This window comes from Protobothrops mucrosquamatus, unplaced genomic scaffold (assembly GCF_001527695.2).
Source record: "Protobothrops mucrosquamatus isolate PMUCROS unplaced genomic scaffold, P.Mucros_1.0 scaffold180, whole genome shotgun sequence".
Lineage (NCBI taxonomy): Eukaryota > Metazoa > Chordata > Lepidosauria > Squamata > Viperidae > Protobothrops > Protobothrops mucrosquamatus.
The window spans coordinates 27,497-55,042 of record NW_015386539.1 but is presented as its reverse complement, the minus strand read 5'-3'; the positions used below and the strand labels follow the sequence as shown (position 1 = coordinate 55,042).

The following is a 27,546-nucleotide window of genomic DNA, read 5'->3' as shown; positions in this document are numbered from 1 at the left end:
CTACCTAGTCTGCAAGAAAACAAACTCAGAACGAAGGACCCCTAGCCAGTTGCTTAATAACAGTCATCAGGGTGATCCCATTAGGAGGAGAGGACCCCAGTTTGAACCCACACCCGTGCCTTGGAAGCTTTTTCGAGCACTGGCAGCAGACTAAATAAGAGTGAATTAATAAACAAAACTTTCATGCCCAGACAATGACACCCCCCCCCCAAAAAAAATGACACAGTCCAGTTTCAGCTAAATCATTTTAATAAGCGAAAATGTTTTAATTGTAAAGATTTGGTTAAGAACAGTTCCCATATCTGAGTCTCTTTCCTTTGCAAAGAAGCCCCCCCCCTCTAAATTTCAGTTACTGAAATAAGTGGGGTGGCTTTCTTTTTTGCACGGTATTCCTAAGCGAGAGTTTAAGGCAGTGCTTCCCAACCTTTTTCCTTCATTACCCCTTCCCCCCCCAAAAAAACCGCTTATCAGAAAATCTTATGCAAATTCGTTCCCTTCCTTTAGCTCCGTCGTAACTTGGGACGGTGGCTGAACGATTGGGCACAAACCCGAGAACTACCTGTATTATAAAAAAGAATACAGACCGATATTGGTCATTTCAACCAATTGGTCATTTCCTTGATTTTCATTTTGTCAGGAATACTTTGGGAGACTTTTAAGCCCACTGGGCAACCTTTTAACTCAATTTAAATCTCCCTGTTGTGATGGGGAATGTGTGTCGTTACCCAAAGAAAACAAAACTACTTTTAGCTAATTTGGGGTAATTTCACCCAGGTTTGGGAAGCACTGGCTGAAGGGATTTGAAAACCACTGAGGGTTTGTTTTTTTTCCTCCTCTGTATAAATTCAGTCCTTAAATATGTACTATGCAATCTCTAATTCCATCCCCCTCCCTTTTTATATGCTTCAGATCTCAGCATAAAATACTACAAAGGACCATCTAGACAACCGACGACAGTAGCCACAGAAATTCACATTTCTTTTTAAAACATCTTGGTAGAATAATAGATACACCAATATTTACTCGAAATTTCCCAAATGATTCCTATTGCTTATAAATAATTATCAGCGAGCACTTAATTCCTTTTCCTGTATGGGATCTGCCTTCTCCTAGATGGCAGTGGGCAGAAGAGACCTTTCAGAATTGGTGCTGGAAGGCAAGGGTGATCCAGTTGGTATCTGTTTAAAACACAGATGTTTAAAGGGTTCGGAATGTCTCAATGCCGTACAAAGACTGAAGGGTGCTGACATCTTAGTCCTCCATCAAAAACCTATGATGTTTTGAGGGTACCGGTGAAAAACCAGCAGATCCAAGAACTGAATTCCTCAAGGGTGGGCAGAATTAGAAGCTGGACCCCCAGTTTTCCTGGCCCTGGCTTCTACTCTGCTCAGCTGCTGGCTGGCTTTGCCCTAGAAGTTAACCACGTGGGCTTGGTAGATGCCATCCTGTGCCAACTGAAAAAGAGAAGTAGCAAAAAAAAAAACAACCCACAATTTTTTGCAAAAAGCTATCATTGGGGGGGGGGGAAACCAAATTCCAGGGAGAAAAGGCCCAGAATTATGGCTGGTCTGATATAGTCCCTCCCTTCTGCCCATGCTAAAGGTGGGGTTAAGGGGCCCCTCCCTATGCTCACCTCACAGTCCGACTTGCTTGGACCTGGTTTCTGTGCCATGGCAGGCCTCTGCAAGGATGCTGGCTTACGAGCGATCGTGGGCTTCTTTCCATCCACGTTCTCGGTGTAAAGACCAGCCAAGGCATAATGCTGCCGCCTCAGCTCCCCAAGACGCAGCCTCTCGTTTTCCAGTGTCTTTTCCAATTCTAGAACCTTCACCTGCAAAAGATAGGATCTTCTTGGTCTGATATCCACCACTTGTTCTCCTAGGCCAACTTTAGGTGTCCATCCTTGGCCAACTTTAAGACCTGTGGACTTCAACTCCCAGATTTCTGGGCATTGACGTCCACAGGTCTTAAAGTTGGCCAACCCTGTCCTAGAGAGAACCCCAACCTTGTGCTACGGTTAACACAAGAATCTGCAGTTGGGTTGTTATCAGAAAGGGTTATGCTGGTGGAAGTCTTCTTGGACCACCACCTTTGCGGAGAGGTGCTACATTCAGAAGTTCTCATCTCTACTCAGAGAACTGAACAGCCTTGAGAAACTCAACATCACTGCTTTAGCCAAACCTTCCTTTTAGGGATGTGCTTCTTCAAAAATGAAATTAAATTCCAATACTTCTATTAAGAAATTCCACATTCGCACGATACCTACCTGGGTCTCCATCTCCTCTTTCTTGAGTTTGATCAAGGACATCCCGGAGAAGTCCATGGTGTCTGGTTGGAAGAGCAAAGAAGATGTTCATTTCAGATGTGATCATGACCAAATCTCTCCAGATGTTCTGCAGTCGTAGCAGAAATGGAAAGCTTGCCCTATTCTGCAATTTTGGACATTCCACAATTCTTCACCCCCAACTTTTGTCTAAATAAAACCTCACCATGTCTCTCTCCAACAATATCTCCAGGCCATTTGCTCTACAAAATCATGGACCAAGCCTGCAGGCCAGGAATTTCTATTTCCTTCTTGAAAATAAAGCTGTGATCCTCACAGATCCAGCCTTACAGAATTTTGTCTAACACACCCTAAATAAAACCACAATTTAAGTCTCAGTTAGTCCTCACTTAACAACCAAAATAGAGCCCAGGATTTCCTGCTCCAGCCAATGAGGTTGCCCAGACTGGAAACACTGCCAATCAGCCAAATTGAAGTACAGATGGGAAACCTGCCAACCCACCAAGTCTCACCTTTCTCTTCTACCTGCTCTTGACCGGACTTGGTAGACGCCATGACATTAGCTGCCATCTCGTTGACGGTACGCGAGCATTCCTGGAGTTTGCTGAGGTTCCTGCTGTGCTTCTCCGCTTTGACCTGGCATCCAAAACCAAACACCCCACCCAAAACCTCAATAATTTATTTGAAGGACTGTCTTCTTCTGGTTACATCGACCTCACCCACCAGAACAGGGAGGCTAGGAATGCTATGGATCCCCCCTCTAAGGGGAGGTCCATCTATTCTAGTGGGACCACACAGGGCCTTCTCAGTGGTGGCTCCTGCCCTACGGAACATCATCCCTGCAGAGATAAGATTGGCTCCCACTTTGACACTCTTTCGGGAGGTCCTGAAGACCTGGTTTTGCCAATGGGCCTAGGGACCCCAGAGTGGGCTGGAGCCCATCAAGTGGCTTATTTGATCAACCGTTGTCACCAGGGACATAGGGAGTTATCGCTTTTTATTGTTTTGTATTAGGTTTTTATCTCTGTAAGCTGCTCAGAGTCGCTGACAATGAGTTGGGCAGCCCTATGCATTTTCTTAATAACTCCCTTTTAATGCTTTGGGAAGAATAATATGTGCTTCGGATCCCTTCCAACAACAGAAACTTCACAACAAAGAAACAATCCAGAGGTTGCAGCTGTTTCTCTTTGAGGACCACTTTACCTTGGAGGCGGCTACGAGCTGAGCTGTGCTAGCTGCAATCTCGTGCGAACAGACAATCAGCTCCTCGTACTTGCCGGTGTGCAAGACGACTTTATCAGCAGATTCTCTGATGCGAAAAAAGGAAAAATGCATGTAAGCTGTGTCAGAGGAAACAAGCCAGGCAGGGAAAGAAAGCCGAGAGGCGATCCAGATACCTACACGAGCTGAGTTGCTCCCCATCCCACAGCTTTGGATGCCGAGATCAGCCCTTCCGTCCAACAGGAGTTCTTGGCGTAAAATTCCTGGGGTGTTGCTGCCCCCTAGCGTTGAAGAGAAGAAATGTATTTTATGATTGCGTTGTACGGACTCGCAAGAGCAAAATAAATCCGGAGAAAAGGATCCATGGTGGGAATTTAAAAGACATGAGTCTCAACAAGCTCTAATCTATCTCAAATTTACAATAGCTACAATAATGGATTTTCTAGGATCCCAAGGAGGAGGGAAGGAGTCTGCTTGAAATGTCACAATCAAGCAAAAAAGTGTAATGAAAAATGGCAGAGAGAGACCGACTCCAGCAGCTGATAAAGTCAATCCACAGTCTTTCCCCAAATATTTAATTTTCTCCATTCTTTAATTTTTTTAAAAATAACAGCAACAAAAAATGGTCTCCTCACCCTTCCGCCTTCCACAATCTCCTTCTGCAAATATGTGGAGGTCAATACAAGCTGCCGGATAGCCTGAAAGCAGACAAAAAAAGCAGAAGAATTTCGTTGAATTCTGAGCAATTTCTATCATGGTCAGACCTGTGGATAGCTGGGTTTCCAGCTATCCACAGGTCTGACCAAAAGTAGGCAGCAAGGAAATTTCTTGCCATGTATCCCAAATGGAAGTATTTTTAATGATTGCGGTCACTCACCTTCATTAAATCTGTGCAGGAATTCAGGATTCTGTGGGGAACAAATTAAGACAACACTGTTAGAACGATGAAGCCTACGCGTTTGGAAGTCATTCTTTTTGTAAGCCAAGTCACAACGCAAAATCTGACCCCCACTAAAGGATGTCGAACACTCATCACTTGCAAAGATAGTAAAGCAACCGCATCTGTGCACACTCAAATGAAAATATTTTTAAATCTGTTGGGGTTTCTCCAAAGCAGCATTGGTAAACTTTAGGGATTTTATGACGTGTGGACTTTATCTCCCAGAATGGAAGTCTACGCATCTTGAAATGACAATGTTATGTACAAAGTCACCCATTGAAGCAACAGATGAGAAGGGTGAGGGTTTCACCTCAAAATAATCACGTTGTAAGCAGATGAATGGATCGGTTACCCCCAACAGGCCTTCACGAGGTAGGGTTTGTAGGAATTTGAAATATGAGCTTATTATAAACATTTTAGAGAATGTATTAAGTATAGTAGCTAGGGTACTTCTCTTTTAGCAAGAAATGGGTCTGGGCCCATCTTCTCCAGAAGTTTCCATTAAGGACTTTCCTGGCTCTGGTGACTTCAAATCTGTCTTAATCTGAGACTTTAAGACAGAATCTGGTGGTTTCAGATTCAGCATGCAAACCTCCTGGAAAATTACACCCTGGGTTTTTAGTTGTGTTAAATTCATCCCTGCCACCAGCTTACCTTTCGTTAACTTCTAGTTTCACTCCAGAGCTTTTTACTCTGGCTTGATTCATCATTTCCTGTAGAGAAACGGAAGACAGAAGGTGAGTTTGGCCAGCCAATAGATCCAAAGTGGTTCATCTCCAGCTAAGGAGGACCAAGTTGGATCACTGCAAGGCTGGGGGATGCTTCTTGGCACCACATAATCAGGTGTAGATGCTGCTATCAGAATCTGCAAATGATTGCGTTCCCACAACAAACACCAAAGTTAAACCATGCTAGAGCTTAACTTGCACAAACCAATATGTCCAATCCCTTTTAAACTCTTTAAATCAAGGAGTGATACAAACAGTACACCGGTCAAGTTAGCCCCACCTCTATTCTTCTGACTGCATCTTCAACTGCTGCAGAAGTGGTGGCCATCTCTTTGTCAACCAAGTCACCCAGTTCTTCTTCCCGGATGTCCAAACTTTTGGGTCTCAGTTCCTAACCCCCCCAAAGAAGAAAAGAAAAATTGATTGAGGCTTCTGAGGAGAACTCTGGTCTAAGAAAGCTTCAAGAGTTTAGTCAATGGTGAAAAGCAAGCAACGAAGTCACTGGCGCCCAACATTCCTCATGGAGAACTTCTCCTGGTGGGCTTCCATTCTCTCTTCACCTGTCCTAGCTGGAATAGCCTCTGCAGAGTTGTCCTCAGGTCTGCAGCATCTGCTTCTCGGAGAGACTGTTTATCTTTGAGTTTGTTCAGGTAGTCCAGGCTGTGTTGCCCACAGTCTCTGCAGGATTCTGTCAATTCTGGACCAGGGAAAAACCAAGATTTAGTTGGTTCCAACACTGAGGCCATTTCAGGAAGCTTTAAAAACATAGACAGGGAAGTCAGTCAACCTTTTGAAGGAAGTTACATCTTTGGAAGACCCTAGGAGGGCTTGGCCCTTAATACAAGGATCAAAAATCATATCAGACCAAAGATCTGAGGAACACAGCTAATATATCTTGTGGATTGGATCACTTTAGGCACCACGGAGGTTGATGTTTCCAGTCTTCTATCTTATCAGGGTGGGGGTGGGGTGAAGCCTTTTCCACGCCCTACTCACTGTCAGCGTGATCCGTCGGAGCAAGATGGGATGTGGCGCTGCCGTTCACGATGGCGTCTGCCGTGAGATGGGCAAACTGAGCCAACGCAGCAACCAGTCCAGAGGCATCTGAGACAAAGAACAAGAATGGAGAGGGATGGTGAGGAGGTAGATGACTCCAAAAGTGTGTTGCATTCAAGGAAGATGGAGACCAACTTTCTCTGGAGTTGGTTGTCCTCCTGTTGCCCTTCCTTTATGGCAGTGTTTGGCCCCCTTAGCCACTTTAAGATGGGTGGACTTCAACTCCCAGAATTCCCAGCCAGCATAGAATTCTGGGAGTTGAAGTCCGCCCATCTTAAAGCGGCTAAAGTTGAGAAAACACTGCTTTAACCCAACCCAAACCAACAGTGCTTAAATCAAAAGGTGCACAAATGAAAACTAAACACAAAAGGGACATTGGCCATGTTTAAAAACTGCTAGTTTTAGAGTGTTTGCTGTGCCACAAACAGCTACACCATCAAACTGTTTTTGGACAGAAGACAGAATGAAAATCTATTTGGAGAGAATTTCATAAGACTTGATGCCACTGAGAAGATGCTAGTCCCAGCTTTGTCCCCATCCCTCCCCATGAGTGAACCTCCTGGTGACTTCATGTAGGACTTCCTCAGATGATCTAAGCCCAGCTTATATTTAAGTTCCTGGTTCCTGAATTGGTAGGGATTTCTTTGTACAAGAAACCATGGTCCTCACTTTAAACCTGGTCTGAAGCTTTAGCTACACATCCTCACATGCTGTGTCTTATCAACTGACTAGCTCCATAGTTTGAGGAACTAGGAAGAAGAACTCCCCCCCCCAAAAAAGGAGGAAAACATGAGTTTGAGAACTCTTTTTGCTTGCTTGCAATATCTGCAAAGCTTCCAATCTCAAAGCTCGAGGTAAGGAAACCGGGGAGAAAACTCAACACGTCTTACCGGCCATGTTGCCTAGATAATGCTTGTGTCCCTTCTCCAGGGCATTCACCGATTCCAGAGCTGCCTGGGTGCGGCTGACGAGATAATCTGCAAAGAAGAAATTAAGGACAAAGAATGTGGTTTGGGAGGAGACGAAAACCTGCATGTCCCTGGTTCTGACTCAAGGCAGCCTGAGGCTAGATTTGGAAGGAAATGAAACACCTTATTCTCTCTCTCTCTCTCTCTCTCTCTCTCTCTCTCTTTTTTTTTTAAGGGTTTAAGTTCTTCAAGCAAGGATTCAGGACCCACCTGGAGAACTGGTGCACCGGATATGCAGGGGGTCGTCCAACTTGGCCACGGCATCCTGGATGATGCTCTCGGCTTCCTTGATTGTCCCTTGCAAGATTCGGAACTGGTCGTCCAAGAGCTTCTGCTGCAGGTTCTGTTCGTGACTTCTCTGTGGGACGGACCCAAAACATGGATGAGCAAGTATGTTTACACATTACACGACCAGGTATTTGGATATGAGTCCAAGGAAAGTCAGGAGGACGTGCTGGTCCCCTCCTTCCATCCCGGGCTGACTCCCTCTCGCCTTCCCCAATGATGTGGGAGAGGGAATCCCACCCCCAAGTTCAATGTTTCTCCTCCGTACTTTTTCTACCAACTTTTCCTGGAGTTCCTGCACTTCCTTCGTCCTCTTCTCGGCTTCCTGGCTCAACAGCAGCTCCTTCTCTTGAATCAGGCCCTTAGTTGAGATGAGCTCACATTCCTTCTCGTTGACCGATTTCCTCAGGGCCTCCTTTTCGGCTTGAAGGGCGTCCAACTGGCTGTTGAGGTCCGAACCAACCTGCAGATCACACGGGAAAGAGTTCCACACGCTGGTTCCTTGCTTGAAGAGTTCTCACACCCTCTCTTCACATTATTTACGTGGAGAAGGTCTTTCCTCTGTTCCATCCTGAGAGCAAACTAAGTAGGACCTCACAAACGCAGATTTAAGATGAACGTTTACGGAAATGGGTCCTTGGTCTCTACAACAGGCTTGCCTTTCTTTCAACTCACTTCTATGCATTTCAAGGTTTTAGTCTAGCTATTCTAGGCCACACGTGTGTTGAAGACAGCATCCGAAGCTAGAAAACTATAAACAAGCGAAGACATGTAAAAAAAGTATCTCAAAATTCAGACAGGGCTGCAGAAAATAGGACCCTCCTGTCCATACAATCTCCTCCTTAGGCCGAATACCTGCTTAGAATGGCTGAGCGACTGCTGGAGCTGAGTCAGTTCGTCTGCTTTGGAGTCCAGCTCTGTCTTCATCTGTTCCACCTGAAGTATCTGATCTTCTAACTGCAGGAAAACCCAAGAGACAAAACCTATTACGGGGTTTCCAAGGGGCCAAAATTATGTTCCAAGACCAGTTCTGCATTCAGACTTTAAAGAGAAGGAGTTGCAGCCTTGTCCAAAGAAGAAGAAGATGACTTTGACCCAAAGTGTCCCATCCCAACAGTAACCTACCTTCATTTCTGACTCTCGCTTGACTTGCTCCATCTGGAAAGCCAGCTGTTCCTTGACCCGGGCCACCTCTTCCTGGCTCTGTTGGGTGACGGTCAGCTGCTTGGCAGTATCTGCGTTCTGGGGGGAGGGGGGGAAAGATTCAGAGTTGAAGAAAGGATTGAGAAGAAAAAGGAATCTGGCCAAGCAAGAAACAAATCATGGTGTCCTCTTACCCTTGGTTTATAATATTGGGGAAAGGACCTCATAAGAGACAAATCATGGTTTCCTCTTACTTTTACTTTATAGTCTTGGAAGAAAACTCACTGAGTGAGGGAGACATTTAACTATGACCACAGAGGTGTCCCCCCTCAACATGGGCACCATTACCTTTCTCAAAAGCTCCGCGTGAGTGTTGATTAACTCGTTGTGCTTCTCCTTCAGCTTGGTATAGCGGATTTCGGTGGTGCTGGCTTTCTCTGCCAAAGAGAGGAATACTGGCACATTACTTTGGTCTATTAAACCATGATAAATCATTTGAAGGAGCCCTCTGACACCCAGGCTTCTCAGTCAAGGCACAAATGACCAGGCTCAAGTTCTCCCACTTTGGACACATGATATGAAGTCCCAGCTCTCTGGAGAAAGCTCTGATGTTGAGAAAGGGGGAAGAAAAGAGAAGAAGAGGATAACCAACAGCAAGAAGGATGGACTCACTGTGTTGATTCAGTGGTGAATCATTGAAAGTCTTGAAAGTTAAAGACTGATTGTCGTGGAGAACATCTACCTTGGTGGTTGCTAACAGCTGACAACAACTTGATGGATCATATAATCCAACTGATCATTGCAACAAGCCAGCGGACATTCTCAAACTTGGGGACACTGCTTACCAATCAGAACTGAGAATATTTGTGTGCTGGGACGTTCTCTAGATTTATTGATTACTCCTTGGCCATTCTGAGCAGAGCTAAATGATCAAGCAGGGTCCCTTCCCCTCCCTCCCTCCCTCCCTCTCTCCCTCCCTGGCACCCCCACCTACTTTCTGCTTCCAAGTAGAGTCCATGGTTCTTATCTCCTTCAAATTTTGCTTTCTGCAGCTTCTCCAGTTCATCCCGGAGCTGTTCGTTGTCCACCAAGGCTTTCTGCTTCTGCTTCCTCTGGTCTTCCACCTCGGCATCCAGACTGTTCACCTGAGCCTTCAGCTGGGTGATGTACCTTTGAGCCTGGAGAGAGAAAACAGGTAGCTGTAAACAAGCCACCCCTTCCCCAGAAACACCAAAGTCACATTCCACCTTCCTCCCGAGTTCCTTCAGTCAAACAACTCCAAAGAACTGTCCTTTCAAGAAATACTTCAACAGATATGGGGACTTTCTAGTGACCGAGAAGTGCAGTAGTCCTTGACTTAGGATGACAGTTGAGCCCAGACTGACCTCCAGCTTAATCTTCTCTAGTTCTGTCTGAAGCAGTTCAATTTCTTTCTTCAGATTTTCGATTTGCAGATCTCTGAAGATTAAAAGAACAACACATTGCATTAGCGGTACGCAAAACCGATCTGCTGCTTTGGGTTTTTCAAGTTGGTCTTTCTTTTCCCCTACTTCCCCATCAGATAGCCAGGTATTCCTGCTTAGATTTCCAGTGTTTTTCACTAAAGATTCTTTGGTATATTTATAAATCCTGCAATTCCATTAAGTCATACTCCCTCCTGTCTCTAAAGAGTACCTTTTGACTGTCAAAGGAATGAAGCTGGCCATTATCATGTATAATATCACCTTAAAACAGTGTTTCTCAACCTTGACAATTTTAAGGCATGTGGACTTCAACTCCCAGAATTCCACAGCCAGCAATGCTGGCTGTGGAATTCTGGGAGTTGAAGTCCACATGCCTTAAAATTGTCAAGGTTGAGAAACACTGCCTTAAAAGATTGTTAAAGACATATACATATTCTACCTTTCTCCTGGGTTTCTTCTGTCACCAACCATCCAAAACCACACTTTTATTAAAATTATTTTTACTTTGGGAATCCCAAGCACTAGATAGCTTAAGGGTTGTTGTTTTTATTAACTAAAAGGTGACCGAGGTTTTGCTGATAAAATACCTGTCATCTTTTAGTCCGTTGGGCGGCCCGAAAGTCTGCTCAAATATATCTGGCACATTCTACAAAAAGAAAAGAAAAATTCTGGGAGTTAAAGCCCACCCATCTTAAAAGTTGTTCGATTCAAGAAACTGTCCCCAATAAAGAAATAAAACAACAAGCTGCCAAATTTGACGAATTGCAAATGTGCAGATTTTTGTAAAAAAAAACAAAAACAAAATTACGGAGAGCTCTAGCTGTTGTGAGCAAGCAGGTAGCTGTGGTATTTTGCCCATGCTCAGAAGCATGTTATGCCCTCCAAAGCTGAGGAAATGGAAAAACCATGGGGCTGAGCCCCAACTGGAAGGGGAGAGTTTGCACCAGTCGCCCACTTCCGAATGGTCCGACTGAGCACCTGCATCTCACCTGCTGCTCTACGGATGGAGCTGAGCTGATCTCAATCAGGTTTTCCGCCTCCTCGTCTTCGGGGGCTTCTTCTGGAATTACCACCACCGGCTTGACATGTTCAGCCAGGGCGGACGCCCTCAGGAAATTTGGGGGGTTCTGTGGGAGGAAGGAGACCCACATTCATTGGCAATCTCAAACTGCAATGAACAAGGACATGCATTGACTTTTGCAGCTACTAAGATTGTTGGACGAGCGGGTACAAAAACAGCCAGGGAAATATCTGAAGCCTGGGAAATGGGTCCCTCGTCAGTTAACGGGCGTGCTGATTTACCACCAGCTTATCGAGTACTTAGGAGGCGAGGGATTGGCAACACAAGGAAAAGCCATCAATATCCCAATCTACATCTAAAAAGCCGCGGACAGCAGGCATCGCATAAATACCACACACAAAATAGCCCAAAGCACACACACACACACACACCTAGAGAGAAATTCCCTGAAAATGGGCTCCAGCATGAGTCTGAAAGCTCGGAAGACAAAACATCAGGTCCTGGTGACCGACCCAGATTGGATCCTGCAACATTATCCTGAGACCTGTATATTCGCCTTCATTCGGAAGGAAATCAGATCCATCCGAATATCCTTCCCCACTGATCATCAATGTATCGGGATTGGCTCCCCGTTCAGACAACCCTGTGTGAAGAAAACTGGCAGGCTTCCTCCCTCACACCTCCTTGCTTGGGTTTTCTTTCACACGTGCATGCCTGCAGGCAGGGATACAGTCATATTAAAGGCGTTTGGCCCTCTTTCTTGCAGGAAAAATAAAGGATACCTCAGGCAGCCGTGGAATCTGGATGAGACGCTTGAAATACAGCATGTCCGAGGCTCTTTTGAAAAAGTTCTTGAGGCTAACAAGGAGAAAACACCAGGAGGGTCAAAGGAGGGTAAGATGTTCCCAAGAAATCGACCATGCTTACTACTGGATGCAGTTAAGTATTTTATTTACAAGCGTCTGTTCTTCCTAAAGGAACAGAGCAGAAAAGTGAATTGAAAAATAAGGAATCTAGCAAAGTTAGATCCTGTTGATCCTGTCCTTACTGTGCTGTTCTTTAGAGGTTAACCCAACCCACAAATCTATCCTGATTGTAACCAACATTCATCCTCTCTCCTTGAATCCCGATTTAATCCACAGTGCAGCGTTTCATAAAACCAGCCAAGTTTCTAGGCCTCATGATCTCAGGAATCTGGATTGGTAAACCGTTCCTGGCTATTCTTCATGTTGCTGTTGCTGTATTTGCTTTTTATTTTATTTTTTTAACTCTGCATGTTATACAATGGGCTGTCTTTTTAAGACAGGATTCTTAAGGAACCCAATTCGCACAATATTCTTGCAGTATATTTCTGTTATTATTATTTTTTAAAAAAAACCAGGACACGATTCGATTAAACGCTAGGGAATACCTAACACAGCACTTGGGAGGTTTTGGGAGTTCACACCTGGCAGCCACAAATTACACGGAGGGGTTTTTTTTTCCGTTACCTGCGAAACTGTTCGTGGAACCTGTCTCGGTGACCTTGCAACGTGTCGGCTGGCAAACCTGAGCAAGCGAGAATCAAAAAGGACAGGAATGGACCTCAAGCGGTTTCCCAGGGCCATTTTTAATCAGAGATGGGGGGGAGGGAAGCAAACAACTCTTTGTAAATAATAAGAAATCCAGGCCGATTTTAAAAACTGGGGTTTCGGGATGCTCAAAGGAGATTGACGTTCTCAAGTCGCCCTCTCTGTCCATTAGCTGCATTTCAGGAGGCGTCAATGAGAGACGGGGTGTCTGAGCAAAACCCCTCCAGCTTAAGTAAATCCTTTGAAAGGAGGCATCAGTTTAAATCCTGCGCTGCCTCCTCCACGGAAGAGCTGCAAGCAGTTGACTCAGGAGCAGGAATGTCCCCTCAGGGGTCCCTGGCTGGCACTGCCTGGATTGTTTTTCAACGGGCGCCTGTGTTGTGATTGCAAACCTTGTTCTTTGCAAACTTTCCTGCCTCCGAGGCACCCTTCCCACCCAGCCAGGAATTCCTGCTCGCTCTGCAAAGGATCCTGGGAGGTGCCAGATACACAGAGGAGAAGCTTGAATCCCTAATCCAGTTTCTTCTCCAACTTATCGTAATTTCTCCTCTTGCACCGAGCAGTCTGCAAAACCGGCTGACTTTTGCTGAATCTGCAGCAAACGGACCGGACATCCCTGGAAGTGTTAAATCTTTGGCAGACTCAAAAGCCCAGCAGATGTTTTCTAGAGCGCCCTACCAGTTTGTTAGTCAATTCAGATCAATTTCCACGTGACCAGACGCTGAGTGGGGAGAGGCAGAGAAGCAGGATAGGAGCAGAAAAGATTGTCGGAACATGTCCCGAACTGTTGCAGATTTTTGTGCTTTAATTTTGGCTAGGATAATTTGGAGAGTTTATTCCATTGTTTGTCAACCTTAGCAACTTTCAGATGGGTGGACTTCAACTCCCAGAATTCCTCAGCCAGCCATGCTGGCTGGGGAATTCTGGGAGTTGAAGTCCACCCATCTGAAAGTTGCTAAGGTTGACAAACAATGGTCTATTCTCTGTAGCTTCTGCTGCTTCTGCCTATGTCGGAATCCAGGACTTTTAGGCCCCAGATGGGTCCTGGATGCGACAGCTGTTCTCCCTTGCAGCTAGGGCCAGAACTGGGGTGCTCTGAAGATCCACTTACACGAATGGAGGTTGAACATCAGCTTCACGGTGTAATGATACAGGTGGCTGCAATCTTGGATCACCTGGATGAGGGGAGCCAACCGGCACTGAACGGCCGACATCTGGGAGATGGCCATAGAGGTGTTGAGCTGCCTGAAGACTGTAAGCAGAGGAAGAGAGAGAACTCTCGCCTTCAGCGACTTTACGACTTCAACTCCCAGAATCCCCTAGCAAGTATGGATACGAAAGCAAACAACCCAAGGACACCCATTTGCACCTTAAGCACCAATCCCACCTAACAGAAAAGTTGGAAGGGACCTTGGAGGTCTTCTAGTCCAGCTCCCTGCTCAAGCAGGAAAGCCTAGGCCATTTCAGACAAATGCTTGTCCAACCGAACTGGTTGAGGGAAGGTACAATTATCACCAACGCCGGAAGCTCATGAATTTTATGTATTTATTCCTTGATTAGATTTTTTTAATCCTGCCTTTATTGTTTTTATAAATAACTCAAACATCTATAATACTGCCTCCTTCTTTTCCCTAAAACAATAATCCTGTGAGGGGGGTTGGGCTAAGAGAGGGTGTCTGGCCCAAGGTCACTCACTGCCTTTGTGCAACCTATACATTTAGTCTACTTCCCTCCCACTCCTCCAAAATCATTTAAAATAAACACATTTCCATTTTCAGAGGTAAAATTTCCCCCGTCACCAACTGGAAAGTATGCAACGCAGCAGCCAAGAGTTTGCAGATGGATTTGTGGATCCAGCTGTTAGGCCAGAGGCACCACCTCTACAACGTTTTAAAATTCCGGGTTCCAGAACCGTCACAGAAGAGCGTCTGGCCAATTCAAGCGTTGACCGGTTTCTCTATTGCTAAGAAACCCTCTTTGCTTACTTAGGCTGCGACACGGTTGGCTTAAAGCGAGATGCCGCCCACGTTATTACAGGTTTGCCATTAACTCGGAGCATACATTTCCGTGCCCGCAGGGAGGCCAGGCCAAGGTCACGTGACAGCCACAGAACTTGGCAAGGGAAAAAAAGAGCACCGATCAACGTCAAACCTTGCCGTTATCTGATGCTCCACACAAAGGAAGCTCAGAAAGAGCAGGACGGATAGGAAGGGCTTGCCAAAGTCAACAATGGTTCCGTTTCACCCAAAGGACGTTGGCTTCGAGGGGCAGAAATGCAAAATTCAGGGACGCTTAACGGGATTTTTTTTAAAAAAAAACACAATGCCTCAGTCCGACGACCCCCCACGATTTATACAGCAGCACCCTTGCCCAACATCTCTCTGTCTGTTTCAGGGTTACATATTTTATTTGCCTAATAAAAGACTCTGGGAGGGCCCGCCCTTGCAAGGTGGTTGCGGAACAAGCCGATAAATTATCGCAACCGGGCTGCAAAACCGCAGCGGGGCCGCCTTAACGGAAAAGCCAAACCAGCTTCGTTTTTGTACATTGTGCACAGAGTGTGACGGGCAGATCTGAGCAGGGGGCGATTGTCAAGGAACGTCCTCCCTGCCAACTTCTGCAGACAAAGCTTCTGTTCAACCCGTTTAAAAAAAAAAAAAGGAAATCTTGGCAACGCTGCTCACGTCTCCGCCTGGGTTTAAAAATGGCACCGAGAGGGGGGAAAAAAAAGAAAATGAAAGGAGAGAGAGAGCATCGAAGCTCAGGGCAGTTTACCTGATTCTGCTAACTTGAGTTCGCAATCCATGTAGTCAAACATCTCAACGGTGAGCTGGAAGCTGCAGAGAATTTTTAAACCAAGAGCACAGGAGCAGCGATCAGTTTCCCTTCCCATGTACAGGCAGTCCTTGAGTTACAACGGTTCGCTTAGTGGCCGTTTCAAAATTACAACAGCACCGAAAAAAGGGACTTAGGACCGTTTTTCACACAACCATGGCAGCATCCCTGTGGTCACATGATCGAAATTCGGACGCTTGGCAACTGGCATGTACCCATGACGGTTGCAGCGTCCCAGGGTCATGTGATCCCCTTTTGTGACTTTCTGTCAAGCAAAGTCAATGGGGGAAGCCAGGCTCGTTCAAGAACCGGCTTACTCAATCTTTACTCCAGGAAGTAAAACGTAAACCTGCCCCCCAAGGATCAAAATTCCGATCCAGGAGGGGAAGAAGTTAATGTTTTCGCTCTTGAGATGCTACCTTGGCATCAAGGAGCAAAAACAGCTGTTGGGCTTTCAGAAAAAAAAACCCAAGGAAGCCTTGAGATGGGAGACGCACTTACATGTTATTCACATCTGTTCCCGCAGCCTTTTCCAGGACCTCGTCAGTGACTTCAAGGTTAGGAGGGAACTGTGGATGCTACAGTGGGAAACAAAGCAAGAATTAGTCAACTAATCAAGAAGAGAAGCAACCTGGAACTAAGGAGAAACTTCCTGACAGTTAGAACAATTAACCAGTGGAACAACCTGCCTCCAGAAGCGGTGAATGCTCCAACACTGGAAGTTTTTAAGAAAAGACTGGACAGCTATTTGTTTGAAATGGTATAAGGTTTCCTGCCTGAGCAGGGGGTTGGACTAGACGACCTCCAAGGTCCCTTCCAACTTTATTATTATTATTATAATTAAGCAGTTGTCACCTGGCAGAATCCTGCTTTTCACAAGCCTGGTGGGCTTCATTGAAAAAGGACTGTCTATAGGTAATCCCTGGCTTACAACTGCTCGTTTAGTGACTGTTCAAAATTAACAGCGGCACTGAAATAAGTGACATGCCCATTCTTCACATTTGTGACCACTACAGTATCCCTGTGATCAAAATTCAGATGCTGGGCAACCTGTGTGGACCCATGACAGTTGCGGTGAGTTACCTTTACGTGGAAGGAGATTTTGATCAGCAAAAGCTTGGTGTAAATATTCACCAACTGGCCGTAACGGTCGTGCAGGTGGCCCTGGAAAAGGAAAACCACAAATGCATCAGATTCCAAAAATATATTTGGAGAGGCGAAATCTATTTCCGTGCGGTTTTTCAACTCCTTGCCTGCACTGAAGGAAGTCCTAGCTTAGTCTCATAGGATGCTGTGTTTTTCTCAACTTTGCAACTTCAAGCTCTGTGGACTTCAACTCCCAGAATTCCCCCAGCCCCGCTTTACATTTGGGTAAAGGTCTCAGCTTAGTCTTCTAAACCCATTTAAGATCTGAAAGTTCTCAAAGAGGCAGAAGCAGATCTGGAACTTACCCAAAGATCTCCCGTTTCTCGAATGTTACTTCGATATCGCTGACAATCCTGGAGAACCTAGAAAAATCAACGGGTCGTTGAAAAATAGATGGAGAACATAGATCTGGGCTTCTCACAAATGCTGTTAATAGCTACAAGGGGGAAGATCAAGGAACTTACGTTTGGATGACCATCTCGGAGGACCTTGTGGAGCACATGGCAGAACTTCCAGCTCAGGATGGCACTGCTGGGCAGGGGGAGACCAATGGCATACGACCAGAAAGTAAATGCACCTTTCTCGTGATGGGTCCCTAGAATAATCCCTTTGCACAAGTTAAGGTTCATATTAAATTTGGGACACACGTTCCTCATTTTGCTAAGATCAACAGTCAGAAAGAATCAGAGAAAGAATTTGGGCGAGGAAAGGCTATCTTATCAAGGAATTTTGTTGGCAGCTGAAACTTCAATTTGAATGTTTTCTTCAGGAGATGGTATATAGTTTATCTTACGCCTATAGTCTCTGTTTCTCCATGCCTGTCATCGAAAGGGTGAAGGAAACTCAAAAGGAAATGCTGTCTAGTTATAAGGGGAGGTGGATGAGATATTATGCAGGGAGAGAATGAAAGGGGGTCCTGGAAGACGGTGCTAGATAGAGGAGACCGAGAGACGAGATAGATATAGAAAGATAGGTAGATGGTAGATGAGACATAGAGAGATGATAGACAGATGATATATGATATGATAGGTAGGTAGGTAGGTAGACAGACAGACAGATATAGATAATAGACAGATATAGACAGTTGATGGAGAGAGAGATGGGCAGAGAAAGAATGGATGGCTGGATGGAAAAAGATAATGGATGGATGATGGACAGACAGATGGATGGATGGAGAAAGATGATGGATGGGTAGGTAGGTAGGTAGGTGTGTGTGTGTGTGTTGATAGATGAAGAGAGATGGACAGAGAAAGAAGATGGATGGATGGATGAGAAAAATGGGTAGATAGACAGAGATGGACACAGAGAGAGAAAGATGATGGATGAATGGAGAGAAAGAGGGAGAGAGAGAGAAGCCAGTTTGATCTAGTACTTAAGTTGCTGGATAAAACCTGAGTTTGCTTTTATTTACCTTCTGACCTTGTTTGCATTTCCTGGTGTAAGCTGAAACTCTACCCTGCTGGAGGCAGAAACCCTTCCCTCCCCGTGTTTGCTTGCTTGTTTTTATACCATTTTGCAAAAGTGCCCCCAGATGCTCCCTCCCAACCTCGGCCAGGGACATCAGGCGAGCCAGGGAGATGCTCAAAGGATACTCCGAGCGTGCTTCTCCTTCACAGGGACTTCCAACGTGTTGATGGCTTTGCTGATGCTTATCGCCTGCCAGGGGAAACAGAGGCAACAGAGGTGAAAGGAAGCCAGGATTCCTTACAGCATTTTCTTTAAATTTGCTTTTATTTATTTACCGGCATCCCGCCTTTATTGTCTTCGCAAATAACTCAGACATATCCCACACGCCTTCCTCTTCCTTTGATCCGTCATAACTCTGAATTAATCAACCGGCTGTAAGTGGAGGACTGCCTATATACTATATCTCCAAAAGGACGGGATTGGATTCCCGCAGAGTCCTGCAGGCATTCACACATTCAATGCAACCTGCATCTTTTGATCCGGCCAACCTGGAGCTCGGCTAGGACGGCTGGCGGCTTCCAGTGACCGGTTAAGGCCGCGGAGCCCTTCGAGGGGAGCCCTGACCTCCTTTCGCACAGAGCTCCATTGTCGAGTTGTTCATTGAGATTCCACGAGTGCTCGGCTTCCAGCTGAAGCGGGCAAGTTGGGCGGAAAAAAAAGTCGTTTTTGAATGACGCTTGGAACCTGCACAGCTTTTCCAGGATAACAGCAAAAAAAACCCCAATCTGCAAATCTGCAATTTATTTCCAGCACACCTTGCTAGATCTGGGTCTCTCGCCCCAAAGGGAACCCTTGGCTCAACGCAACACACAACGCCCGAGCAACACTTCCAGCTTATGCGGTGGCTCCTTGAGTGATTTTTTTCCCTCCAATACAGACTTCTGATTTACAACTCAGGGAGATTTTTTCCCTCTCCCCTCCCTTCCTGCCTCTTTGTATGCCTGAATGTGGAAACCATTGTACCTTAGAAGGCAGCACAAAAAAGCTATAAACAAACATTTCCACATACAGGAGTGTGGAGGAAGGGAAATCACTTCTCCAGTTTCGCTCCGGAGAAAACTCCCAAACAAATAGCTTTCTTTCCATGCTCAAGAAACCTGGAAAATGTTGGCTTCCCACCTGCATGGAGAGCTCTCTCTTGGCAAGAATCCGACTCCCAGCATAGAATACGGGTGGGGTGGGGGACCCCAGCCCCAACTCTCCAAATACCCAGGTTCTGTGTGTCTTTCACGGAGAAAAATCCACAGATAGTCCTAGACTCACAAATCATTCATGGAGCAAAAGTTACAATGGCACTGAAAAAAATGGATTTCCTTGCATTCGTGATTTGCACTCAAGAAAAAGCATGGATCCAGCAGGTCCGCCTGGCCCAGACTGAGAAAAAAAAAAAGAGCAAAGATAAGGAGAAAACTTTGGATCTGCTGGTAGCATCTCACGAAGCCATGGCTTAAAAAGGGTTCTGAAGAGAAGGAGGAGAACTCTTGACTTCCTGCTCACCGGGATAAATTTAGCCCCTGGTGTTTGCTTTCCTTTTCCCTTTGGCCTGGGATGCTAAATTCTTAATGAGAATTTCTTGCTGAGGTCGGAGAAGAAAAGGTTTTCCTTGCTCATCAGATGCGAAGGAGACATCTGACCCTCGTTCTTAAGAGTAGGTCATATTTCACGCTTCTTCTGGAGTGCTAGGAATGTCAACCGAGTGGGGGGGATCCAGGAACAATGAGGGAGAGACCTTCCTAATTCTGAGGTGCAGAGTGATGCGCACCAGATGTTCCAGCCAGTTGTGTATTTTCGAAGGCAGCTGTTCTGGGCTGACGTAAAGCAGGGCAAGGTGAAAGAAGGCAACTGACCCAAGCCCAGTGTGAGGGTAGCAAGTGGGTGGGTGACACACCCTGGTAAGCAACCACCAACATTCTTTGCATTCCATCATCTGAACGCATCTGGAAGGCGATAATTGCGCAAAGCACGGAAGAACGCTTTGAGTAGAGCTGGGGAGTTGGAAAAAACTTTCTCATCCAGCTTCCCTAGTAAAACCCCTCTGAAATGGCACAGGGTCTCCTGCCTGAGCAGGGGGTTAGACTAGAAGACCTCCAAGGTCCCTTCTAACTGTTATTCTGTTACTTTTTCAGGCCTCAGACTAAGATGGTGTTCAAGTGGTGCCCCAGATGTTTTGGGACCGCACCCAAGGCACCTATTATTATTATTGTTATTGTGGATCAAGGTGTGTAGACTTCAGCCATGGCTAGTTTCTATTTCAGCATATTGTGTGTATTAAAATCAGGTCAATTCAGTGAGGAGCTTAAGTCTCTTGTATGTAGTGAGGGAGAGCCACTGATAAAGGTTTAAGCAGGTGACCGAGATAGCAGAGAATAGGTCAATGTGAATTTGCTCTGAGTCGTAGCCAGGGCAGCGTGCCAGCAGCTTAGCACAGTGTTCCCTGCAGATGAAACTTTGGAAAGTTCCTACATGAAAGAAACTCTCCTACAGCCATCCAGATCTGTTGTCCTTCCATCTCCATCAGCCCCAAACGGTGGGAAAAGATGATGGAGGGACATTTTGAAGAACATAGAGGATCATCATCCTAGAACAGATTCTCTAGACACACAAACTCTTTGCATTAGACCAATTAACAACCTCTTTGGAGAAAGATTTGTCCCACCATCACCCCTAAAGTCCATGTGGGGTGCTCTCTGAGCTTGGTGGTTCTCTCGCAGACGTTTCATGACCCAACCAGGTAACATCATCCGTGCTAGAAAGGAGTGGCGTTTGCTTTCTGTTTATATACTACTGGCTTGCCATGTTAGTATTGGCATGAGTGTTGTTTTCTTGATAGTTCCTTGATTAGGCTGTTGTTTACTTGTCTAAATTGGTAGTTCCTTGACTGGAGTATAGTTTTACTGCTTGACTGCTGGTCTACGGTCACTCTTGGGCCATCCCGTTTCCAAATCTGAGCACCTTCTACCAAATAGGCTTTTCATGCCAGCTTCCCAGAGGTCAACCCTCTCCCACCACCCATCTTCTTCTTCCCAGTGTCCAGACCCAGGAAGCAGAAAGAAGGAACTGACTCAGGATTTGTTTGGAACGGCTGAGATGAAGTCACCAAGCTAGAGAGACCTTCAGAATCTTCCTTAGAAGCAGAGCTTGTATTTCTAGTTTCAACATCAGAGGTTTCCTAGTTGTGAAAATCTTATTTCCGTCACGGTGATCTCATTTCCTCTTTGACACCTGATTCTTAGCCACAGAAGAGCAAAAGAAGGAACATGAGCCCAAGGGTTTGGTGTCAGCTTGGTATGGCCTGTAATTTGACCTCGGGTGAGCAAAATCACCCTTAAAACATCTCAGGAGGGTTGCAATCCAATTTAGACGTGTCTGCCAACTGCCGGCAGCCCTTTCATGACACCCCAAAATGGGCAGAGCTGGAATGTAAGGATGCCATTCCTGGGTGTGCTGTCGGTCTTCCCACACAGAGCCAGATGGGTGCAGCCAAGAAGGTTGAACATCCTCTGTGCTGCTGCTGCTCGCATTTGAGCAATTAAAGATGACTCAACCTACAATTACAGACAATGATGTCCGATGAACAAAGCTTATCTCAGTTTCCATTTCCAAATAGTCAAAAGATGCCCAGATGGGAAGTGAACAAACCAGCATGTTTGGCAGGCACTGGAGAGAAGTATGAAGGGGAGGTGTATAGCCACGTAGGGAGCCCCATTATGTCAGAGAATAAGGACCAGAATTACTTCAGCCCACACAGGATGGAAGTGGAGATTTATTGGGATGTGCTTTCAGTGGTTAGCTATGAAAAATGATGAGCTTCTGCTCCATTATGGACCTTCTCTTCATCCATGGACCTCCTTCAACGCTGGAGGACATCTACAATTGGGACCAGACCCATCTACCAAATGGTCTTGGCCACCATTTCAATGTCCGTCATGCAAAGCTTCCATATTCTTCCAAATCCATCTTATTTTGGGTCCTTCTGCTTCTCTTCTTCTTTCAATGGTTTGTTTTCTTCTGCTTCCAGAGAAGACACCACATCAGGTCCTTCTAGGCCATTTCACGTGCTGCAGATGGGCTTTTGAGTCCTGGCTGGCCCTCAAGGCTGTGAGCAGTGTGTTGTTGAAGGAGGAAGGTTGCATCACACTTTATCCAGGGAAGGAAAAAATCCAAGGCAGGGCTAAGAAGGACTCCAAAAAAAAGTCTTTCCTAGCTAAAGATAACACCAGCTATCTCGCATCAGGCAGGCAATATTGAAAGTTAATCATTAGCCACAATGATTAACCACTTTTTGCAACAGACCTGGGGGGAGCCCAGCCAGGTTTCTCCTCGCTGGTGATCTGAAAAAGGATCCTTTGCATGGCCACAGGTAGATCTCCAGCAGCTGGGCTAGGGTCCAAAGAATCTGGTCCTCTGGTTCATCTGGATCTTGCCAACCTCCTTTTGGGTTTTGGATCCTATAGAGGATTGGCAAATGGCCATAATAGACACTCAGCGTGACGGGAACTTTTAAAAAGCAGCCCTTCTTCCAAATGAACCCCATGTTTGCACTCACTGAGGCTGTGAGAGTCGGACAGAATTCCTTCAGCTCGCTGCTCCTCCAGCTGGAAGCTCTGCATAGACTAAAGGCTGCTAAATCCGTGATGGATGGATGGATGTACACAGATAGTCCTCACCTTGACCCCCTCACAATGGGGGTCAACATTTCCATGGCTAAGCAAGGTGTTTTTAATTGAGTTGCTCCTGATTCCAGAATCTTTACTTTCCACGGTCGTTAAGAGAATCACATGGTTTGTGAGCACCAAGAACAGATCTTTAGAAAGCCGCAACAATTGACCCAATATCCAATATCAGCCACTTGGTTGACCCCCTGAGAGCCTTCATAGCTTTCTCTCGACTTTAACCAGTGGTTATAAAACTTTCCTACCTTTGCATAACCAAACGAGAAAAAAAAAACAACCAACTTCAAAGAATTAAAACTCTTTCTCCCCCTCCCCTCTCTTGTGTGTGTTTGTTTGTTATTTCACACAAGGCTATGTATTTTAACAAACAGCCTGTTTGATCAAACATCCAATGGATTTTGGGGGTTTTTTTACGACTCCAAGCCTTGGCATGCGCCAAACCGGATTTGCTAGAATAACTAGGAACAAAAATAAAAGTTTGGTTTGTTGTAAGTTAGTCTGAAGGAATGTAAGGTTTTTGAGGAAGAGGGCGAGAATGAAACCAGAAAGGAAGTTACCTAATTCACTTGAAGATGGATTTTAAAAATGGACGTCTGGATGTTTGTGTTTACACACATAAAAAGTCAAGGCGGCGTCAGCTCTAAGTAGCACAAAGGTGTGTGGCCGTGAAAGAGGATCGGGCGAACTTCCTAGTTCTTTCAAAGGGCCTGTTTAGACATTGAATATTATATTTTAAATCAAGGGAACTGGCTAATGGAGAGAATTCTGCCCATGGTAAAGAATTATTTTACTTGATTCAACGTGATTTCTTAACTCCTTCATTGAGAAAAATCAAGACAGCTCTAGTTAAAAACTCCAGAAAAATAACCCAGTCTCCATGTTGAACAGGAAAAGAAAAAATAAATCCAATCTTGAGATTTCCATTAAACCAACCCTAAATAAAAAGGAAAATATTTAATAGTGGCAGAAATGTTTTGTAGTCTCTGCTTGCTTCAAGCTATGAAAAATGGGTTCATGATAATCTAAGGGGCAACAAGTTCTTATTAAAAAGATTTTAAAAACACTAGTCGAAAAAATATGACATCATAAATCATTGCATCAATTAGGAATATGCTAAATTTTTGCTTCCCCAAATACATAGTTATGTTATAGATTAGTGTTTTTCTCAACCATGGCAGTTTGAAGATGGGTGGACTTCAACTCCCAGAATTCCTTAGGCTAGGGAATTCTGGGAGTTGAAGTTCACCCATCTTCAAGTTGCCAAGGTTGAGAAAAACAATGCTACAGATGGAGAGAATAAACCGAATATCAAGAGAATCAACAAACACAGATCTTGTTCTGGCCAGAAGTCGACAACGGCCACAGCATCCACTCTTAAGCATGTGCAGAGTGCATTTCTCCTCTTCACCCGAGTCTCAACACATCTATAAGGTATCCTTTGGAAGCCACGCTGAAGCTATTTATGCATACAAACACTTCGGAATAGCACCCCAAAAAATGTAAATAAACTTGGAAAGGTCAACAGGAACCATCTCAGGCTGCTCCAGAGCAAATCTCTCCCCAGCAATAAATATCAAAAATATTCAGGAAGTAGAATCAGCAGGGTTGAATGACCGGACTCTCCAAAACAAAAGCATTGTCTGGAAGCTAGGAAATGTATTCCTCCACTCCCACCGGTCAGCGAGGGTGACACATAATTTGCGTGCATTGGAGCAAGATGCACATATATGGAGAACACCCTCGGATCATCATATTTAACAGCAAGACATATTTTTTATTTTTTTGCATCACTGAAATTCCGAATCAAGGAGATTTCTCCCTCCCTTCCCGAAATATCAAATGATTTGTGGATTTTAATTGAGTCAGGGGCGCATTCAGGCGGTTGGGCCGAATCGCCAAGACATTTGGAAAGAAAAATATTCAGAGATAACAAATTAGCACCAAAAACAGTTCCTTTCTGAACAGGGGCCTCCACTGGTGTTCACACCCAGCTGCGAAGGAGGTGCTTCCCGCTGTGGGGTATTTTTTTCCCCCCCAAATTGGAAAAGAGATCAATTCCCCCTCCCCACCCTCCAAACTACAGCCTCCCCCCATGCAAACCAGCCCCCCCCCAAGGGCGCAACAATTCCTTGAATGACAAGGGGGCAATTGCAGAGAAGTTTTACAGCCGTGTAAAATTTAAGACAGTATAATTAAGCAGAAATAACAACGGCATCATCGCAATATTCATAATAATAATTAACTTGTAATTTATGGGATGTTGGGAGCCTGGGCAGGTTTAAAATTCTTTCTTGCTTCTGCTTCCCTTCTCGGGGTCGACCCTCCCCAGCCACCCAAGACCCCTTTGCAACCCCCCCCCAATGGTGCTGCATTCATTTGGGGAGGGGGGAAAGCGGCTTTATCGAATTGATCCTAATTGCCTTCCTCCCCCTGCCCCCCCCGCCCTGTGCTTTGCCTTCCTTCCGGGCTCTCTCCAGCTAGGCAAGGAGCCCCAGCCTGGCTGTGGAGAAGGGGAGGGGGTGTTTCCTTTGAAGTAAGGCGGCCCCTCCCCGGATAACCTGCAAAAGATGCGGGGGGGGGGGTTTAGCAGGGAAGAAATCGGATGCATTCTGGAGGGGGGCGGCTGTAGGCAAGCATGCATGGGGGAGGCTCTTGCAATGTGGCGGGGAGGGGGCGCAGATGCATCTGGCAGGCCCCCTTTTATGGGAGGGGGGTGCGCTGATCAGACCGCGGGGTCTCCTTTCCTCCCCCACGATGACTGCGTGCACCCCCTTTGCAACCTGACAGCCCCCCCCCCCAGGAAGCAGGGGACCCCCACCCTGCCTGCCTGCCTGCCCCCCCCCATCCCATCCCCATCCTTGCCTGGTTCTTGTCGAACTGCTCCCGCTCCGCCTCCAGGCTGTGCCCGCCGCGGCGGCTCAGCACGCGGGCCGGGACGTTCTTGATGGTGTTCATGGCCCGCGATGCCCTCCAGCCCGCCTCGCTCCGCGCCCGCCAGACGCCGCGCCTGCCAGGGAGCCCCGGGGGGCGTGGCGCCGGCCCGGCCACGCCCCCCGGCGGCGCCCACTCGCCAGCCGCCCGGGAGCCGCGCCCCCGCCAGGGCGGCCAATCCGCCGCCGCCCTCCCCCCGCCCACCCCGCCCGGGCCACGCCCCCGCGGGACTCAGCTGGGCGGGGAAGAAGCAGCAGCCGGTGCGACCCGGAGGCTGGCGGCGCTGCGGCTTCTGGCCGGGGCAGTCCTCGGGTTACGACCACAGCGGAGCCCAGCAGCCTTTCTGTTGCTGAGCGAGACAGTCGTTCAGGGAGTTTTGCCCCGCTTTACGACTTCCTTTGCCGCAGTCGCTAAGCGAATCGCTGCACCTGTTAAGTTCGTCCCCCGGTTGTGAAGGGGATCCGGCTTCCCCCTGGACTTTGCTTGTCAGAAGGCCGCCAAAGGGGATCACATGACCCCCCTGGGAGGCTGCGACCAAGCGTGCCAGTTCTGACCACCTGACCCCGGGGATGCTGCCGTGGCCGTAAGTGTGGAAAAGTGTCATCGTTCACTTTTTTCAGTGAATTGGAGGCTATTAAAGCTTTTTTATTTTTCCCCTGGGGAAAAAAAGTGGGGCAAGCCTGAAAGCAGAAGCTGGTGGTCCTGGAACCCCGGAGGAACCTGTCCCATCAGGCTGAGCCCCAGCTTTAAGCTTGCCAGAAAGAGGTGGTGGCTGTGGGTGGGCTCCCCTTTGGAGCAGTGCTTCTCAAACTTGGGCCCTTTAAGATGAGCAGACTTCAACTCCCAGAATCCCCCTGCCGAGCCGGCCACCATTTTGACTTTTCTGAAGGCCCCTGCTGAATAACAGCTGGTGCAAGTACCATTCTTAGACTCCAGCAATAAACAGGCCTTCCTAAGGGAAACCTCCCTCCCCCAGTGAAAGGCACCGAATAAAAACAAACACTTTCACTTCACACCATAAATAGCTGGTAGGAAAACACAGCCAGCCCCCAAAAATACACTTCCCGTTGTATAAAATTATACATAACGGTGAACTCCCTCCGAGCAGGCTAGCAATTAATCTGCGCAGAACATTTCTAGAAATAGTTTTTATTCATTTCAGCATAATTCTAATTTTTAAAATATATATATATATATAGTTAAGGGAACGGACTTCCAGCTTCGAGTCACGAATTTTGAGGATTTTTTTTTCTTCCCCAGACTGAGTGGCGGGTGACAATCCGGGGATGATATTCCGCCTTCAGGAAGAGAGTTTTCTTTCCTGTTGTAGACAAAACACAAGACAGCTGGCCTTAAAAAGAAAAAAAAAATCAACTTTGGATGAAGCAAAACAAACCAACGCACGTTCCCAATTAGTTTCAGGTTTTTGCTGTTTTTATGCATTTGGAAAAACACTGCCCCTCGTAGCCTTGGGGATACTTTTTAAACAATATTTACTTCATAAGCTGAGCTGCCTTGCTGAAAACTGACTTTGTATCAGGACTGGAAAGTTTTTTGGTTTTTTTTTTTAAGTTTTCCACTGCTGTGCAAACAGCTGGCATTCCTGCAATCGCCAATTACTGTATATTTTCTCCTTAGGCGGCTAAAAAAAAAATCAGGACCGGCAGGGGTTTGCAAGCCGTCAGATTTGCTGGAGCTGCCGAGCGCTGGGTGGATTTAAGACCAGGCTGCAAAAGAGGACTCACTTGAGAAGCAAAAGGAGAAAGTTTCATTCTGGTTTCTTCCTCAACGGGCACCTTCCGTTCACAAACGGA

At 46.3% G+C, this 27,546-nt stretch overlaps 1 protein-coding gene across 1 annotated transcript; it reads right to left on the bottom strand.

Moving 5' to 3' along the window:
• Window positions 1–233: 233 nt before the first annotated feature.
• Window positions 234–25,756, bottom strand: HIP1R (huntingtin interacting protein 1 related). Its single transcript, XM_015813635.2, has 32 exons — window positions 25,664–25,756; window positions 18,254–18,317; window positions 17,126–17,268; window positions 16,967–17,023; window positions 16,599–16,679; window positions 16,017–16,093; window positions 15,456–15,517; window positions 13,792–13,932; window positions 12,600–12,657; window positions 11,892–11,967; window positions 11,078–11,215; window positions 10,676–10,734; window positions 10,011–10,083; window positions 9,620–9,803; window positions 8,974–9,062; window positions 8,608–8,724; window positions 8,338–8,439; window positions 7,751–7,945; window positions 7,408–7,555; window positions 7,120–7,206; window positions 6,170–6,277; window positions 5,734–5,870; window positions 5,454–5,564; window positions 5,100–5,158; window positions 4,383–4,413; window positions 4,141–4,203; window positions 3,686–3,786; window positions 3,488–3,593; window positions 2,797–2,920; window positions 2,267–2,328; window positions 1,634–1,831; window positions 234–1,454 (listed from the first exon to the last, which is right to left on the bottom strand). The coding sequence occupies exons 1-32, from the start codon at window positions 25,754–25,756 to the stop codon at window positions 1,410–1,412; spliced, it is 3,189 nt and encodes a 1,062-aa protein (XP_015669121.1). The 3' UTR covers window positions 234–1,409.
• Window positions 25,757–27,546: the final 1,790 nt, after the last annotated feature.